Source organism: Colobus angolensis, unplaced genomic scaffold (assembly GCF_000951035.1).
Source record: "Colobus angolensis palliatus isolate OR3802 unplaced genomic scaffold, Cang.pa_1.0 Scaffold214, whole genome shotgun sequence".
Taxonomy (NCBI): domain Eukaryota; kingdom Metazoa; phylum Chordata; class Mammalia; order Primates; family Cercopithecidae; genus Colobus; species Colobus angolensis.
This window is the reverse complement of record NW_012115311.1, coordinates 6,752,831-6,769,136: the sequence shown is the minus strand read 5'-3', so window position 1 is coordinate 6,769,136 and position 16,306 is coordinate 6,752,831. Positions and strand designations below refer to the sequence as shown.

Sequence of the window (16,306 nt, the reverse complement as noted above, 5' to 3'; positions counted from 1 at the left end):
AAAAGCAATAACCATTAGATACAGAAGAATTATTTATAATGATAAAATAGACACATTCATAAAATAGAAATTACAGTAGAAACAGTGAAAGTTTAAAACTTTAAAACAAACTTTAATTCACCTATTTCAGTCCACAAAAAGCCAAAAAGTATCTGGAATGGCGGGATAAATCTTCTCATCCTTAAACTTGTGGGTTGATATATATGAAGATTGGAGTGCTATCATGCTGGTTCCAGGGGCTCATGGTGCAGAACTTACAGCTTGCTAAGTTTTATACTACAAGTCAGTAAGTTTAGAGGGTGCTTTGCCTGACACCGCCTGCAGGGATCTCATCATTTAAAATACATAGCCATGAGATTTGACCTTGACTCTGTGCATAGTGAAAAATAGCAACTCATCTAAAGGGGCCTGCTAGCCAGAGGCAGGATAAGAGAATCATCAAACTATGTACCTGGTGAAATAGAACTTTGGTGGAGGCTGTTGTGGAACATTTGAATTTTTTTCTTTTTTTTTTTTTGAGATGGTGTCTCGCTCTGTCACCCAGGCTGGAGTGCAGTGGCCGGATATCAGCTCACTGCAAGCTCCGCCTCCCGGGTTTATGCCATTCTCCTGCCTCAGCCTCCTGAGTAGCTGGGACTACAGGTGCCTGCCACCTCGCCCGGCTAGTTTTTTGTATTTTTTAGCAGAGACAGGGTTTCACCGTGTTAGCCAGGATGGTCTCGATCTGCTGACCTCGTGATCCGCCCGTCTCGGCCTCCCAAAGTGCTGGGATTACAGGCTTGAACCACCGCACCCGGCCTTGAATTTCATTTATACAAAGAGCTTTTGAGATTCAAATAGAGCACCAAAGATAATATTCTGCTCTTTTAGCTGATGATTTTTTAACCAGTTCACCCTAATTAGTGGACTTGAAGATCTCAAAGCATGGATGAAAAATAGACAGTGAGAGAAAAGATAAAGCCTTGGAAAGTAAGAGACTTCATATGTGACTATTAAGAGTTCTTAGAAGAGAAAACTGATGGATGTAAAAACTAGATACCCTAAAACACTTTGATCTACTAAAAACCTAGAAATGTTGGATAAAGATATGTCAAAAATCCTGTTAAATATATAGGTGTTCACACAAAAGTAAGGGAAATTCTAACATTGCCAGAAATGAAAATCAAGCATACCAAAAGAAACAAGACTTTAAAAGCAAGGTAATTTTGAAATAAGTCATGTGATTTAAAAAACCCTAAGTAACTTGTGAAAATGAAAAGGTAGTAATTACAATTAACACCTATATGGAAACATTAAACAGATTAGACAAAGCTTCAGAAGTAATTGGTGAACTGAGAGATAGAACTGAAGAAATTACCTAGAAATCAACACCAATAAACAAGATTACAAACATGAAATTAAGAGAGATAGAGAAAGAAGGAAAGGTTTCAAATATGGCTAATAAGAGTTACAGAAAAGTGGAAGAGAGAATGAGGAAGAGACACTATTCAAAGTAAATTACTAAAGTTTTACAAAATTGATGAAAGAACTGATTTTTCAGATTTTGGAAGTAAAATGAATTCTAATCAGGGAAAATTAGCATGAAATCTTATCACAAAGTGAAACTCCAGAGCCCACCAAGGACAAGGAGAGCAACAAAGGGAAGTTAGCCATGTAATATTACAAGAAATATAATATTTTAGTAAAGAAAACAGTACAGTACATATTTGTGAATAAACAGAGCAAAATGCAGTCCATAGATTGACCCAAATACTTAGTGATTTTAGTGCTAATAAAGGTGCCATCTCTGATGAATAGAGTGATGATATAGTTAAAAAAATGCTGTCTTGTTAAAGGAGTGGAACAAATGATATATTTTTATTTGCATTTGAAAAGTGAATAGGCAGTTATAACAAATGTACCACTCTGGTGAGGGATGTTGACAGTGGGGAAAGCTGTGTGTATGTAGGGGTAGGGACATATGGGACTCCCTACTTTCTGCTCAATTTTACTGTGAACCTAAAACTTCTCTAAAAATAAAGTGCATTTAAAAGAGAAGGGGAAAGTTTTAGGGAAATGAGAAATCATAAAGTGTTCACTTGTATGGGGGAGCTGTGAGTGATGTGGACATGTAAGGGATTAGTTGGGTGTAAAATCTCTCTGGGTATCTTTTTATGTCATCATATATTTTTAACTAGGTAAATGTCTTACTTATTTGAAAAATTAAATGATAAAAGCTGGTATTGCATTATTTAAATATATAAAAATAAACTTTAAGGCAAAAAATTATTGAGGACGAAGGAGGGCACCATATTATGAAAAAGATGTAATTCACTAGGAATGTGAAACAGTTTCAAATGCATATATACCTAGTGTAGGTGAGTCATAGAAATCTATTATTGACTAAATTTGGAAGAGGATTTTACAAGTTTTAACATATTTTTCTCCTTAAAAGATCAATTACAAAAAAATCTCAAAAGTATAATTTGAAAAAAAATTCATTGGCTTGAGTGCCATACACATTCTTTTCAAGCACACAAAACCATAGAAATTATTTAAATGAGGCCATAAAGTAGGTTCAATAAATTTAAACAAACTGTCATACAGATAACTTTCTCTGCAAACAGTGCAGTTAAACAAGAAATCAATGATAAAAATTAAACTTAGAAAATAGAAATATGTATCTTCTAAATAACAAGAAGTTATTCATTATGCAAATTATAAAATGCAGTAAAAAATATTTAAAATTATGTATATTTACACTGGTGAGATTTGGTCTAAATGATACTAGAGAAAATTCATAGTTGTAAATATTTATATTAAAAACAGAAAGGCACTTAGGTTTTCATTTTTCTAGGCTCTCAGTTATGCTTACCTCATTAATTGTCTGCCTAAGAAGGCAAAAAAATAATAAAGGGCAGAAGTGAATGAAACAGAAAGCAAGACTATTAAACAGAGTAACAGCAAGGCCAAAAAGCTGTATTATTCACTTATAAAATACTTTGCCATGACTAGCTAGATAAAGAAGGAATCAGCCACTATTTCACCTAATAAAATTAGTACAACCTTGATACCAAAATTGGATATGGATTATCCAATTATAAGGGAAAGGTATGGTCAATCTCCCTTATGAACATGAGTCTGTCAGTTACTTTTTAAAAGTGTACAGCATAACCAAGTTTAGGGTAGTCATAGAATGTAAAGGTGGTTTGACATCAGGACAACATTTTATCTATTTATTAGCAAAGGAGAATAGCTTTATAATTATGATGTGTGCAAAAAATTTTCATAAAATTTAGTAGCATTCATCATAAAAATTTTAGCAAACCACAAATAGAAAATAATGTATTAAATCTGGTATCCTATGTCTACTGAAAACTTTCCACAGTTCTATTTAGTAATGAAATGTTAGAAGCATCCCCTTTGAATAACTAACAATTAACGAAAGCCTGCTTTCACCACCCGTGTTCGACATCCTATTGGATAATATTTCGGCATTTATATAACACTCCACCTAAAGCTAACAAAATTGTTTTCTAGTGCATATGCAGCATTCTCCAAAATGTATTATGAGTTGAGCTGTAAAATATAAAACAAGTCTCAGTAAATTTAAAATCTAATAAATCAAGCAAAGTATATTATCTGACCACACAGAATTAAATTTGGATGAAAGAGATTTGAGACATTGCAAGGTATTTGGAAGTAAAGAACGTAACTAATCCCTGAGTCAAAAAAGAAATCATAAAGAACGTTAGACATTGATTAGAACTGAATGAAAACAAAACCACAGCACAGACTACTTATTGAAAGCTTATGCATTGCTGATGGAATGTAAAATCCTGCAGCCCTGTTCCGAAAGGATTTCCTAATTTCTTAAAAAGTGTTACCATACTTAGGAATGTATCCAAAAGAAGTGATAACATGTTCATAGCCAGACTTTGCATGAATGTTCTTAGTACTATTATTATTATTAATAATATTGTTATTATTTTGAGACAGAGTCTCACTCTGTTACCCAGGCTGGAGTATAGTGGCATGATCTCTGCTCACTGAAACCTCCGCCTCCCATGTTCAAGCAATTCTTCTGTCTCAGCCTCTCACGTAGCTGGGATTACAGGTACGCGCCCATGCCCAGCTAATTTTGTTGTATGTTTAGTAGAGATGGGGTTTCACTGTGTTGGTCAGGCTGGTCTCAAACTCCTGACTTCTGATGATCCGCCCACCTCAGCCTGCCAAAGTGCTGGGATTACAGGCGTGAGCCACTGTGCCCAGCCAGTACTATTATGAATAGTAGCTCCAAACTAGAAACTATCCAAAAGTCAATCAGCTGATGAATGGATAACAAAATGCTTTATGTCCATACAATGAAATACTATTGTGCAATTAAAAGGAAACAAGCTACTGATGCATACTATGACATAATGAGTCCTAAAACTATTATACTAAGTGAAAGAAGCCAGATGCAAAAAACTATATACTATATGCTTATGTTTATATTAAATGTCCAGAATGCAAATAAGTGGTTACATGGTGCTAGCAGTGGGAGTGGGAATTAACTGCCAGTGGGCACAGAGAACTTTTTAGGATGATAAAAATGACCTGTAACGGTATTGTAATGATACTAGCATGACTTGATATAATTTTAAAAAATCAATTGTTCATTTACAAAGTGTGTGAATTTTGTGGTATGTGTATTATACTTCAATAAAGCTAGTAAAAATGTGAAAAACAAAATTTAAAACTCTTTGAAAGTGCAGGATAATACTATTATCACCTTGGATTAAGGAAGAATTTCTGAAACGTTAAATACACATAAATCATACAGGAAAAAGATAAATTTGACTATTAGAATAAAGAGTACTTTAAAAGATACCATAAAAAGTGAGAAGACAAGGCACAAAGTGAAAGAAGATATTTACAGTTTATCTCGGATACAATGGATTTGTCTCCTAAACATATGAAAAAATTGTGCAAATAAATTAGAAAAAGAAAATCTGTTAGGATCATGAAGAATATAAACAGACAATTCACTGAAGAGGAAACTTGAGTTAGCAGTAAACATATGGGTAATATATTCAACTTCAGTAGTAATCACGAAAGTGCAAATAAAACATGCGTTTAATGCTCATCAGGATGGTAAATTTTAAAACTATTGACAATATCAAGTGTTGACAAAGGATGTACGTCAGTGGAAACTCTCCAATCACTGGTGGAATTATATACTGGTACAATCACATTGAATAACAATTTACAATTTTTAAAAAGGATAAAGATACTTATACTGTATGACTAAGGAACTCTCTCCTTGATGTAGAGAAACTCTCATGTGTGTGAACAATGTTCAATATAACATTGTTAATATTAATTAAAGTTGGAAACAGCATAGAAGAGGAGAACAGAAAGTAAATTAAGGTATTTTCATACAGTTGGATATATTCAGAACTGAAAATGAATGATGTAAAGTTACATTCCACAAATCAAACATAAAGCAAAAAATCAAGTTGCAGAAGGATACATAATAATGATGCAATTTATTTCAATTTCAAAAATATGTGAAGACAAAATTGTAAATTGCATATGAATAGATATTCATCTAATTAAAATTATAAAGATGTATGTGGGAATAAAAACCAAAATTTTTGATTATGGTTATCCTCAAGTAGAGTGTGAAGAATGGGATGATAAACAGGTATCCAGAAATACTAAGTTGGTTGGTGGCTGCAGGAATATTATGTTTTAAAAAAATAACTGAGTAAAGAAACGTATAGCAAACACAAGTAAAGCAGAAATTTGTTGACACTATAAAAATCAGATGGGATTTGAAAGCCCAAAACACAATGAGTTGAACCTGAGATTAAAAGTTCAAAAGAGAATGTGGAAGGACATTCTGTATTTTGAAAGGAACAATTTAAGTAGATAGTGTTAAGTTCATAAACGTGAAAACATCAAATAGCGATGTCAAAACTATAAAGCAAAATTCATGTGAGATGCAATAAGAAGTTGATAAAATATAATAATGGTATAGATGACATATCTCTCTCAGATTGGGACCAATTGATAATACATGCAGATATAGAGAAATTGAACTGTTACATACAGATACAGAGAACTTGAGTAATAGATTCATAAAACCTGATGCAGTAGATATATGTTCAATCTTACATATTTTGAGGATATACTTCATGGCTAAAGAAGATGTACAACAACAACAACACAAAAAAGTGTCATGTCCTGGGCCATAAAATGAAAAAGCAGACAAAGTAGACATTTTATTGGATACTGCTTCCTGACCATAATGTGATAAAATTGGAAGTAAAAAAAGAAATTATGCAGAATATCTTGCCTACTTAGAAATTAAGAAGCAGTGTCAAGATATCCTTTAGAGAATAGAAGAAAATAAAATAAAAATTGGAAATTATCTAAAATTTTCTGTACTTTATAGCAAAAACTCTTATCAGAAGTAAATACCTCCATTATTGAAAAATAAAGATTAAAAGTTAGAGGGACTTTGTACTTACATTACAACATTAATTAAAGTAGGAATGAAGTAGGAAGTACAAATTAGTAAGGGTGCAGGCTAACATGAAGAAACTAGAAGTATAAAAACTGTTGAACTGTTGAAAGGATCACTGACTACAAAGCTGATGTTTTTAAGGAACCAACAAAGTGAATCAAACTTTCCCATACCTCACTGAGGTAAAATAGAGAGAAGCTTTTGAATAAAGAAGCCTTTTTAAATTACAGGATAGATTATAATGATTATAAGAAAAATATAGTACATTAGGATGACATATAAGAGGTTCACTTCTAATTCTTGGTAATAACATCATTTTGTTCTTTATATTTTTATGTGTTCATTTATTCAGTTTTTCACACATATGCATAGTACTTCTGCCATCAATTAAAAAATGGGAAGGGTAACATCAAGTTACTAATAAGTAAGATAAAACTACAGGAGCACAAAACATGCCCTGTTTTGCTTCACTAGTAATCATCAACAAAGCTATCCTATGCTCCCTTAATGCAGAACTGTGTTTTGATATAGTTTCCATGTAAACATTGGTGCATATAGCATTGAGTTCCTATACCTTACCCTCCATTCTAGCCTCAAAATAAAATGCTGGGGAGATGTAGGTTAAAATCTGAAATAATATTACAACTGTCCTGACAGATTGAAGAAGAACAGAAGGTATAATAATATCTACCAGTTGAGTAACTAATGCTTCTTACTACAGAATAATATATACAATAATATCCAAAGGAAGTTGGAAATGTAAATACAATTATAAATTGTTTCCTGAAAACCGTTAAAAAATTTAAAATGCAGTAAATGGAGAGCTATGCTATATACCTTAATGGGAAAGATCCAATTATATAAAGATAGAATTGTAGTAAATCAGTTTGTAAACAATGTCATTCTGATAAAAATTTTTTTTTTATTTGAAGGTTAAAAAACTCTTCAAAAGCTAACTCAGATGAACAAATGAGTAAAAATGTCAATAGAAGTTTGAAGAATAAGAATAATGAGTAGTGTAATAAGTCTAGTAGACTTTAAATCAAGGAATAAACTTAAAGAAGGGGTGTAGAATGAAGGCACAGAAACACATCCTGATATTTAAGTTTGTTTAGATACTAGAAACATAATTAAAATGTGAATTATTCAATAATTGGCAGTGGGAAATTATTTAATTTCTGGATCAAAGGTGGAGAAGAAGCCTTGAAACCATATCACCACACCCAGCACCCCCACCCCCACCAAAAAAAAAAAAAGAAGACCCAAAACCACAAACATTTTACAAAGAATACACATTTGGAATTGTGGACTTCCAGATCAAGTTGATAAAGAGAGATGAAAGAATTTCCCTTGTCCAAACCTAATGAAATAAACATTATATAGTAACATAGAGACTCTCCCCCTCCAAAACAACAAATTCAAATGTGACCAGACAAGGAAAGCAGCATCACATAAAGCAATGCATTCAAAATATTGACAGCTAAAAAAAAAGAACCCAAAGATTCTGGAGTGACTTTGTAAGTATCCTTCCTTCATTTCTATCCCTGCAAAGTCAGCAGAATTCCTAGCTTTCTCCCTTAATAATTCCCACATTAGAGTGACAGGAATTGATTGGGTATGCCTGGTTTTTGTTCTTTAGTACTTTTGGTGAGTGAAAATAGTTCTTTTTTGAAACACGGAGAATGAACTGAGATTGATGTTCTGTGATGAAAGTGGGATTCCAAGTTTTTGTATTAATATGTCATACTGAGGGATCAAGTCAATGCCCGAAACAATTTTCTATTGGAAATGAGATATAGTCCCTTAAGTAATGTATAGAAAATGCACACCATCTTCTAGAAAAATTTGACAGATAATAAGACTTAAGACATATAGTATTTAGATCAGAGTTTAGTGATTAAAAAAAAGAGTTCCTAAAAAGAAAATGAGAAAACTAGGCAAAAAAAGAAGTACTTTCAAATGGTTAAACATTTGGCTGGCCTCAGACTTCTCCCAGTTGAATTCAGTGCCAAAAGAAATAATGCAATGTCTGCAAATTCTGAAAGAAAGTGTGACCCGAGAATATTATATCCTGCCAGATTGTTAAGTATGTAGACATCAGGTCAGAATTCAGAAGACAGACTTCATCGTCTCGTCTTGAATGGCATTCCCAATCAATTGAGAGCTGAGTCAAAAGAAAAACCAGAAATGGTGAAGACAAGGTCAAGGAAGTGAATTCATTTGAAATAGACAAAGACCCAGCAATTCATACATAACAGCAGTGTTACGATGAAAATAATTTAAGTGTTTTAAACCTTGATGTTCAAATAGCAATATAACTCACAAAAATTAGGTGACCTAAAGTGTGAAGATGGTAATTATCTGTCTTTAATATAAAAGAGTAAACTGATACTTTCTAAAATTGAAATGTTTAGTTAATTAATTATGTAACACTTTGTTTTTCCTCATAATTTTTTTAAGCCTCATAAAGATTTTTAATTAAAAAAAGCCTTTCATGTGGTAAAGAAAGTCATCTGAAGTTTTAAATTTTTTTTTATTGTTTCATGTCCTTTTCTTTCTTTTCTGTTAAATGTAAACTTATATTTGATGCTTTTTATTTAAAATAAAATTTAGTATGAATTTCTTGTATCCTTCTTTATTCCCTCTTCCTTCCCTTCTCCTTTCTTGCCTTCTCTTATTCTCCATAAAAAGATATTTAATGTTTATTGTTATTTATTGTGTTACTTTTAGGTAGTAGTATTTTAAGTGTTGTACTTTCTCTTTCCCTATACTTTATGAATTTCTATGTTGTATATGATTTACAAAAGCAATTAAATAATTATGAAAAATGAGTTAAAAATCATTTTAAAATGCTGTAGTAGAAAGAATGAGTATTAAGTATAAATGAAGAAATGACAGGATCAAAACTTGATAGATTTTATTCAAGAAAATTATAAAAACCTTTTGTTGCCACAAAATCCCTTGAAATTCAGAAAGTGGAGAATATTTGTCAGTGAGTTGACAAAGTAATAATTTTCCTGATATTATTAGGGATCTTATAATTAGTAGAAAAAGATGAACACAGAAAAAAATGGGTCACAGGACAGTATCAGGAAGTTCTTGGAAGTAGTATAAATGCTTAGAAACTTTCAATTGATCAGCAATTCTTGTCAGTGAAAATAAGATCTACTTTTTACATACCAAACTGACTATTTTTCTGATTACTATAATACATAGGGTTGGTAAAATGCATTTATACCTTAATAGTAAAAATATAAATGTACATATTTTTGGAGGTCAGTTCAGTGAAGTCCCATAAAAATTAAAATATTAAAAGCTTTTAAACTGATCATTTAAAAGCTTTTAAACTGATCATTTCAGTTTTTATCCTAAGGAAATAGTCATGATTATGCCCAAAGATGTGTCTAAAGGAAAATTTTATTTATGGTAGAAAAAAATGGGAAATTACATAAATGGCTAACAGTAGTGAATGGATAAAACAATTATACTACTCTTTTTTTTTTTTTTTTTCCGAAATGGCATTTTGCTCTGTTGCCCAGCTTGAAGTGTAGTGATGCAATCTCTGCCCACTGCAACCTACACCTCCCATGTTCAAGTGATTCTCCTGCCTCGGCCTCCTGAGTAGCTGGGATTACAGGTGCCTGCCACCATGCCTGGCTAATTTTTGTATTTCTAGTAGAGACAGAATTTCACCATGTTGGCCAGGCTGGTCTTGAACTCCTGACCTCAAGTGATCCTCCCACCTCAGCCTCCCAAAGTGCTAGAATTACAGGTGTGAGCCACTGTGCTCAGCCAATTATGCTCCATTTTTCTTATCAGTTATATTTTATGACACTGAAAAATACACAGTATATTGTTGATTTAAAGTAAACAGAGTATAAATTACCTTATATAGAACAATTTCCATTGTATTCCTCTCATCCTCTCATATCTGTGTGTCATATATGCATAGCAATTAATCTGTATATAAAATATTTATAATGATTATATCGGGTTACAGAATTATGGGGTTTCTTTTCTTTTTTGTTTTCTTTACTGTTTTCACATATACTCTGAATTTATTACAAGAAGTATCTTTTTTTTTTTTTCTTTTTTCTTTTTTAAAGACAGAGCCTCACTCTGTTGCCCAGGCTGGAGTGCAGTGGCGCAATCTCAGCTCACTGCAACCTCCGCCTCCCAGGCTCAAGTGACTCTCCTGCCTCAGCCTCCTGAGTAGCTGGGACTATAGGTGCATGCTGCCACACCCAGCTAATTTTTGGATTTTTAGTAGAGACGGGGTTTCACCATGTTGGCCATGCTGGTCTTGAACTCCTGACCTCAAGTGATCCGCCTGTCTCGGCCTCCCAAAGTGTTGGGATTACAGACATGAGCCCCCACACCCAGCAACAAGAAGTATCTTTGACCACCTCACAAACAGGTTGTTTTGTGAAGAAGAAAATTTAAATACATTTCAGTGGAATGTATAGTAAGCTAATACATCTATAATGTGCATGATTACAAGATTCTGTAAAAATATAGATGACACTCTTGATCCATGTGGGCAGAAGTCCTGTCAAACTCAAGATATAAGCAAATCAGCACTAAAACGGAAGTCTCTTTAGATCTTAAAGGTAATTTTGATGTTAGTTTTTCCAGTAAATGTCCCACTGAAGCCTTTCCTGAACTAAACCCACATAGCTAGGTCTTTCATTAGAAGTCCTATAAGGAACAAAATCATGTGATGTACAGGGGCAGTGCACCATTTCCTGCCTAAGATAATGGATGGTATTTTGTTTATCTCTTGACTGCTGTGCAGCAAAATTTATTGGTAAGTATTGTTTTAAAGCAAACTATAGGAGGAAGCTGACTTGTCTCTTCTCTGGTGTATGCACAGTATTTTCAAGTTTCCCCCAAACCTAGAATTAAGCACCTGTTTGCATTGGAGGAGATAATCAAGAGAGCAAGGATTTCTTTGGTAGCTGAAGTAGTAGTGGCACAGTTAAGAGAGTATTCTAAATTTCAGATAGCCTACTTAATTAATTTAGTTCAGTTTTTTGAGACCGGGTCTGTTGCTCAGGCTGGAGTGCAGTGGCGCAAGCCCACTGCAGCCTTGATCTCCAGGAATCAAGTCATCCTCCCCTTCTTGAGTAACTGGGGATGAGAGGAGCCTGCTACCATGCCCAGCTAATTTTTTTATTTTATTTTATTTTATTTTATTTTACTTTATTTTATTTTATTTAGTAGAGATGAGGTCTTGCTGTGTTGCCAGACTGGTCTTGAACTCATGAGTTCAAGTGAGCCTCCTGCATTGACCTCCCAAACTGCTGGGATTACAGGCATTAGCCACTGAGCTGGCCTTCAGATAGACTAATTTAGACCTATGTTTACCAGCTCCTTGTAACAGAGATCTGTTTCAAGGTCTGTGCTTTGTCATTTGTTCTTTCCTGATTGGGAGCAAAGGAACACTTAAGGCCTCTTTTTCTTGGGCAACGCTTGAGTTGGAAGAGATTTAAACCTCCCTTCCATTGTCCCATAATACTCATTAGCCCTGTATTTTTTTAAATAGCCATTTGACCTTTTTCAGTCATATTTAAATGTTTTGCAAACACAGCCACAGGACAGATGTCCTCACTTCCTTTTGAGTTTAGGTAATTTTGCTTTTTCCTTGCCTGGACTGAGGCAGAAAGAGTGAGGGGATCAACAGTCCTGTGCCTTTTGTTATGGAGTGTGGCACTTGGAAGCTGATGTTAGACGAGACCTTTTGCAGATGAATGGTACCCACATAAATGGTTCATTTGATTTCTGTATTAATTATGGTAACAATAGCTGCCATATCTGATAAATAATGAAATTCTAGTCACTTCCCAGGTAGTATTTTATTTCATGTTCACTTAAAATCCAAATAGGCCTTCCCAAGCAGTTGATTATCTTACAGTGATTTAGAGACCCAGGCAGCTTCTCCCACTTTGTGGCTCCATTGTCTTCCTTCTGTGGATCTGTGTTGCTGGCTTGCGGAAAGAGCATGGAAAATGTGCATGAGTGCTTTTCCTGTGGGTCAGGCCTCAAAATAATCTACAACTGTTCTGTTGACATTTTATTGGCTAGAACTCAGTTAAATAGCCACACTTAGCTATAAGAGGGGCTGGAAATGTAATACAGATGTGGACCCAGGAAGAAAGGAACCAGAGTTTGGTGATTACTTTGTCAGACTGTGTCACAGTTGCCAAAACCAGAGAACAATGGAAAATTGAAGAAAGAAATGAAATACTGAGAGTTGGGAGAGAAGATGATCTAGATTTTGAATTCTTTTTTTTTTTTTTTTCCCTTGAGACGGTGTCTCACTCTGTCCCCCAGGCTGGAGTGCAGTGGCACGATCTCGGCTCACTGCAACCTCCACCTCCCAGGTTCAAGTGATTCTTCTGCTTCAGCCTCCTGAGTAGCTGGGACTACATGCGTGTGCCACCACGCTCGTATTTTTGTATTTTAGTAGAGATGGGGTTTCACCATATTGGCCAGGCTTGTCTCGAACTCCTGACCTCGTGATCTGCACACCTCAGCCCCTGAAAGTGCTGGGATTACAGGCATGAGCCACTGCTCCCAGCCCAGATCTTGAATTCTAAGGAAGTAACACAAATGAGAGGCCGGTAGTAATTCTTGAGCTAGAGCTAAGAGTTCCAGGATGGTTCCTTTAATGGAACCTTCTATCCTAAGTGTGGGTGTGAGTGGGACAAAATTAAATCAAGCAACATTAAGTAGAAAGGTATTTTTTAAATCCATTGGTAGACCACAAATACAAGCAATGATGAACTCTCGTTAATTATGCAGAATTATTTTGTTTTAATGACCCCAAAATTAAGCTATTGTATTTATTTTTAACCATAATTTTAGTTCTTGATGTTAAGGTTTGTTACACTGTGTGTTATAAACTTTGAATTTGGATAGAAATGATGTAAAAATTATGGGGTCTCTATGGTAGGGGAAACCAAGAGTTTTAACCCAATAAAATCACTTCTAAATAGTTATTTGAAATTTGAAAATAATAGCAATGACATTTATGTAATATTCCATAATTTGCACGTTTCACATTTTAGTTCACACATATATTTTATTTGAAAAGTTTTTAACAGTCTTGGAACTTTAGGACACAGTTGTGTTACAAACTGTTGTTTCTATAGATGGAAGTTCATAAAAATAATTACTTGTATTATTCTGTATCTGCTTGTAAATTGTTCTCTCTTATCTAAAAGTCATGTGAGCAGAGAATCCAATGTGTTTCATGGTGTTTTATTTTTCCCCCTTCTCTCCAGGAGAAAAGTTGAAATTATGCACACCCATAGTCTTTTCACTCTTCTTGGAGAAAGGCTGATGTTGCATACAAACACTGTGACTGTCACCACATACAACACACTTTATGAGGTAAAATAAAAAATGTGTGATGAAAGTTTTAAGTGTATACAGTGGAAACCCTCTAAATCTATGCAATTGAGATGAGTAGTTGGTCTGTTAATCTAAAAGCTAATTAAACCAGAAAATGGTTTAATGGTAAAAAATGAATACATACCTTATATTTTTATTTTATTTTAAAACATATCCATGTACAATTTTTGCCAATCTCTTTATGTCTATCCAAGAGCTTTTCTTCTAGTATAGGTTGGCTGACTGGCTTCACACAAAGTCTTTCTCACATAAACTACATCCATTACATATTACATATTAGTTCTACTTCCCCATCCCCACCCCTCTGTTTTTCTCCTCTCCTTCCTACTCTCTCCCTTTCTGCTTCTATTAGCTATATCCACTGCCAGTATTAAGCTAGAGTTGCTACTGGGATAAATTTAGGTAAGAATTATTTGTAAAAATGATATCTGAAAGTATCTTTGGATCTCATCATTTCAATTTAGAAGTTCCTTTTTTATCACTTCCAACAAATGGAACAGTTTTGGGTTCAGTATTTTCTATGAAATGTGTATACTACCTCACAAGAGTGGCTACTTTCATTTTTAAATGCTAGTAAAATGTTAGTAATATCCCCTTACATTAACCTTAAGTCTGCTTTTCCTATAACTCATCTTCAGTGGTCCCAGTTTATTTTTTCTCTAGCTCAAGAGCTAACTGCCAGCATCCATTTTTGTATGGCTCTAAGTTAAGGATGCTTTTTTATATTTCTAAATGGTTGAAAATAATCAAAATAAGAATAATATATGAATTGTAAAATTTATAGGATTTTCAAATTTCAGTGAACACAGTCACACTCATTTGTTTAACTATTGCCTGTAGCTGCTTTGTGCCACAACCACAGAGTTAAAGAGTTGTAACAAGAATATTTGTTATGCTGTCCTCACCTTGCACTGTTGCTTGGCAAACTAGAAATTACAGAGACGTAATAACTCAACAATGTTTCATGTACCGCCTGTATTGCCAAACCTAAGTTTTCGGCTTTTAAATACTAGTACATACCCATCATGTCTAAACAAGAAGAAAAATGGATTTCTAATCTCACACTTTGGAATACAGCAGAGTGTAGATTATTTTGTTATAGATTTAGATGACAAGACTGCATCTGTTATACAAGGGCATTGTAGTCATGCTAAGAGAAAACTTACAGGTACTACTAAATATCCGTAATATCATGCCTAACTCGGAAGAGCAGTGGTCAGAAAACATTAAACAGAATATCTCGTCATTGTAGATTTATTTATGAAAATGTTTTTAAAATAAAAATGAGAGACATTGAGAAAGGCAGATGCTGAGATTCTGAATGAAATTGTACTATAATTTTGAATTAACATGTAGTCTCAGTTACTTGGAGGGCTGAGGCAGGAGGATTGCTTGATCCCAGGAGGTCAAGGCTGCACTGAGCTGAGATTGCGCTGCTGCACTCCAGCCTGAGTGACAAAGTGAGACCCTGTCCCCTTCAGAAAAACAAAACAAAACAAAAACAAAAACAAATTTACTCTTCTCTAATACTATTTCTTTTCATGTAAGCCATGGAACAGATCAGCTTGGTTTCAGATTTTGCACAGTCCTCAAACAGGATAGGTTTTACATTTTTTTTTTTTTTAATTTGGAGATTTTTCTTTTATTTCAATTTTATTTTTTCTTTTAAAAATTTTTATTATATTTTAAGTTCTAGGGTACATGTGCACAACGTGCAGGTTTGTTACATAGGTCTACATGTGTCATGTTGGTGTGCTGCACCCATTAACTCATCATTTACATTAGGTATTTATCCTAATGCTGTCCCTCCCCCAGACCCCCACCCCCTGACAGGCCCCAGTGTGTGATGCTTCCCGCCCTGTGTCCAAGTGTTCTCATTGTTCATTTCCCACCTGTGACTGAGAACATGCAGTGTGTGGTTTTCTGTCCTTGTGATACTTTGCTGAGAATGATGGTTTCCAGCTTCATCCATGTCCCTACAAAGGACATGAACTCATCCTGTTTTATGACTCCATAATATTCCGTGGTGTATATGTGCCACATTTTCTTAATCCAGTCTGTCATTGATGGACATTTGGGTTGGTTCCAAGTGTTTGGTATTGTGAGTAGTGACACGATAAACATACGTGTGCATGTGTCTTTATAGCAGCATGATTTAAAATCAGTTGGGTATATACCCAGTAATGGGATCACTGGGTCAATGGTATGTCTGGTTCTAGATCCTTGGGGAATCGCCCCACTGTCCTCCACAATGGTAGAACTAATTTACACTCCTACCAACAGTGTAAAAGCATTCCTGTTTCTCCACATCCTCTCCAGCATCTGTTGTTTCCTGGCTTTTTTTTTTTTTTTTTTTACTTTAAGTTCTAGGATACATGTGCACAATGTGCAGGTTTG

At 34.3% G+C, this 16,306-nt stretch overlaps 1 protein-coding gene across 1 annotated transcript in view; it reads left to right on the top strand.

Annotated features, from left to right (window-relative positions):
* NBEA (neurobeachin) overlaps window positions 1–16,306 on the top strand; it is a 763,072-nt gene that overhangs the window by 182,243 nt on the left and 564,523 nt on the right. Inside the window, exon 18 of the mRNA XM_011943032.1 lies at window positions 13,780–13,888. Within this exon, the coding sequence (XP_011798422.1) occupies window positions 13,780–13,888 (109 nt within the window). The remainder of the gene's footprint in view (window positions 1–13,779; window positions 13,889–16,306) is intronic.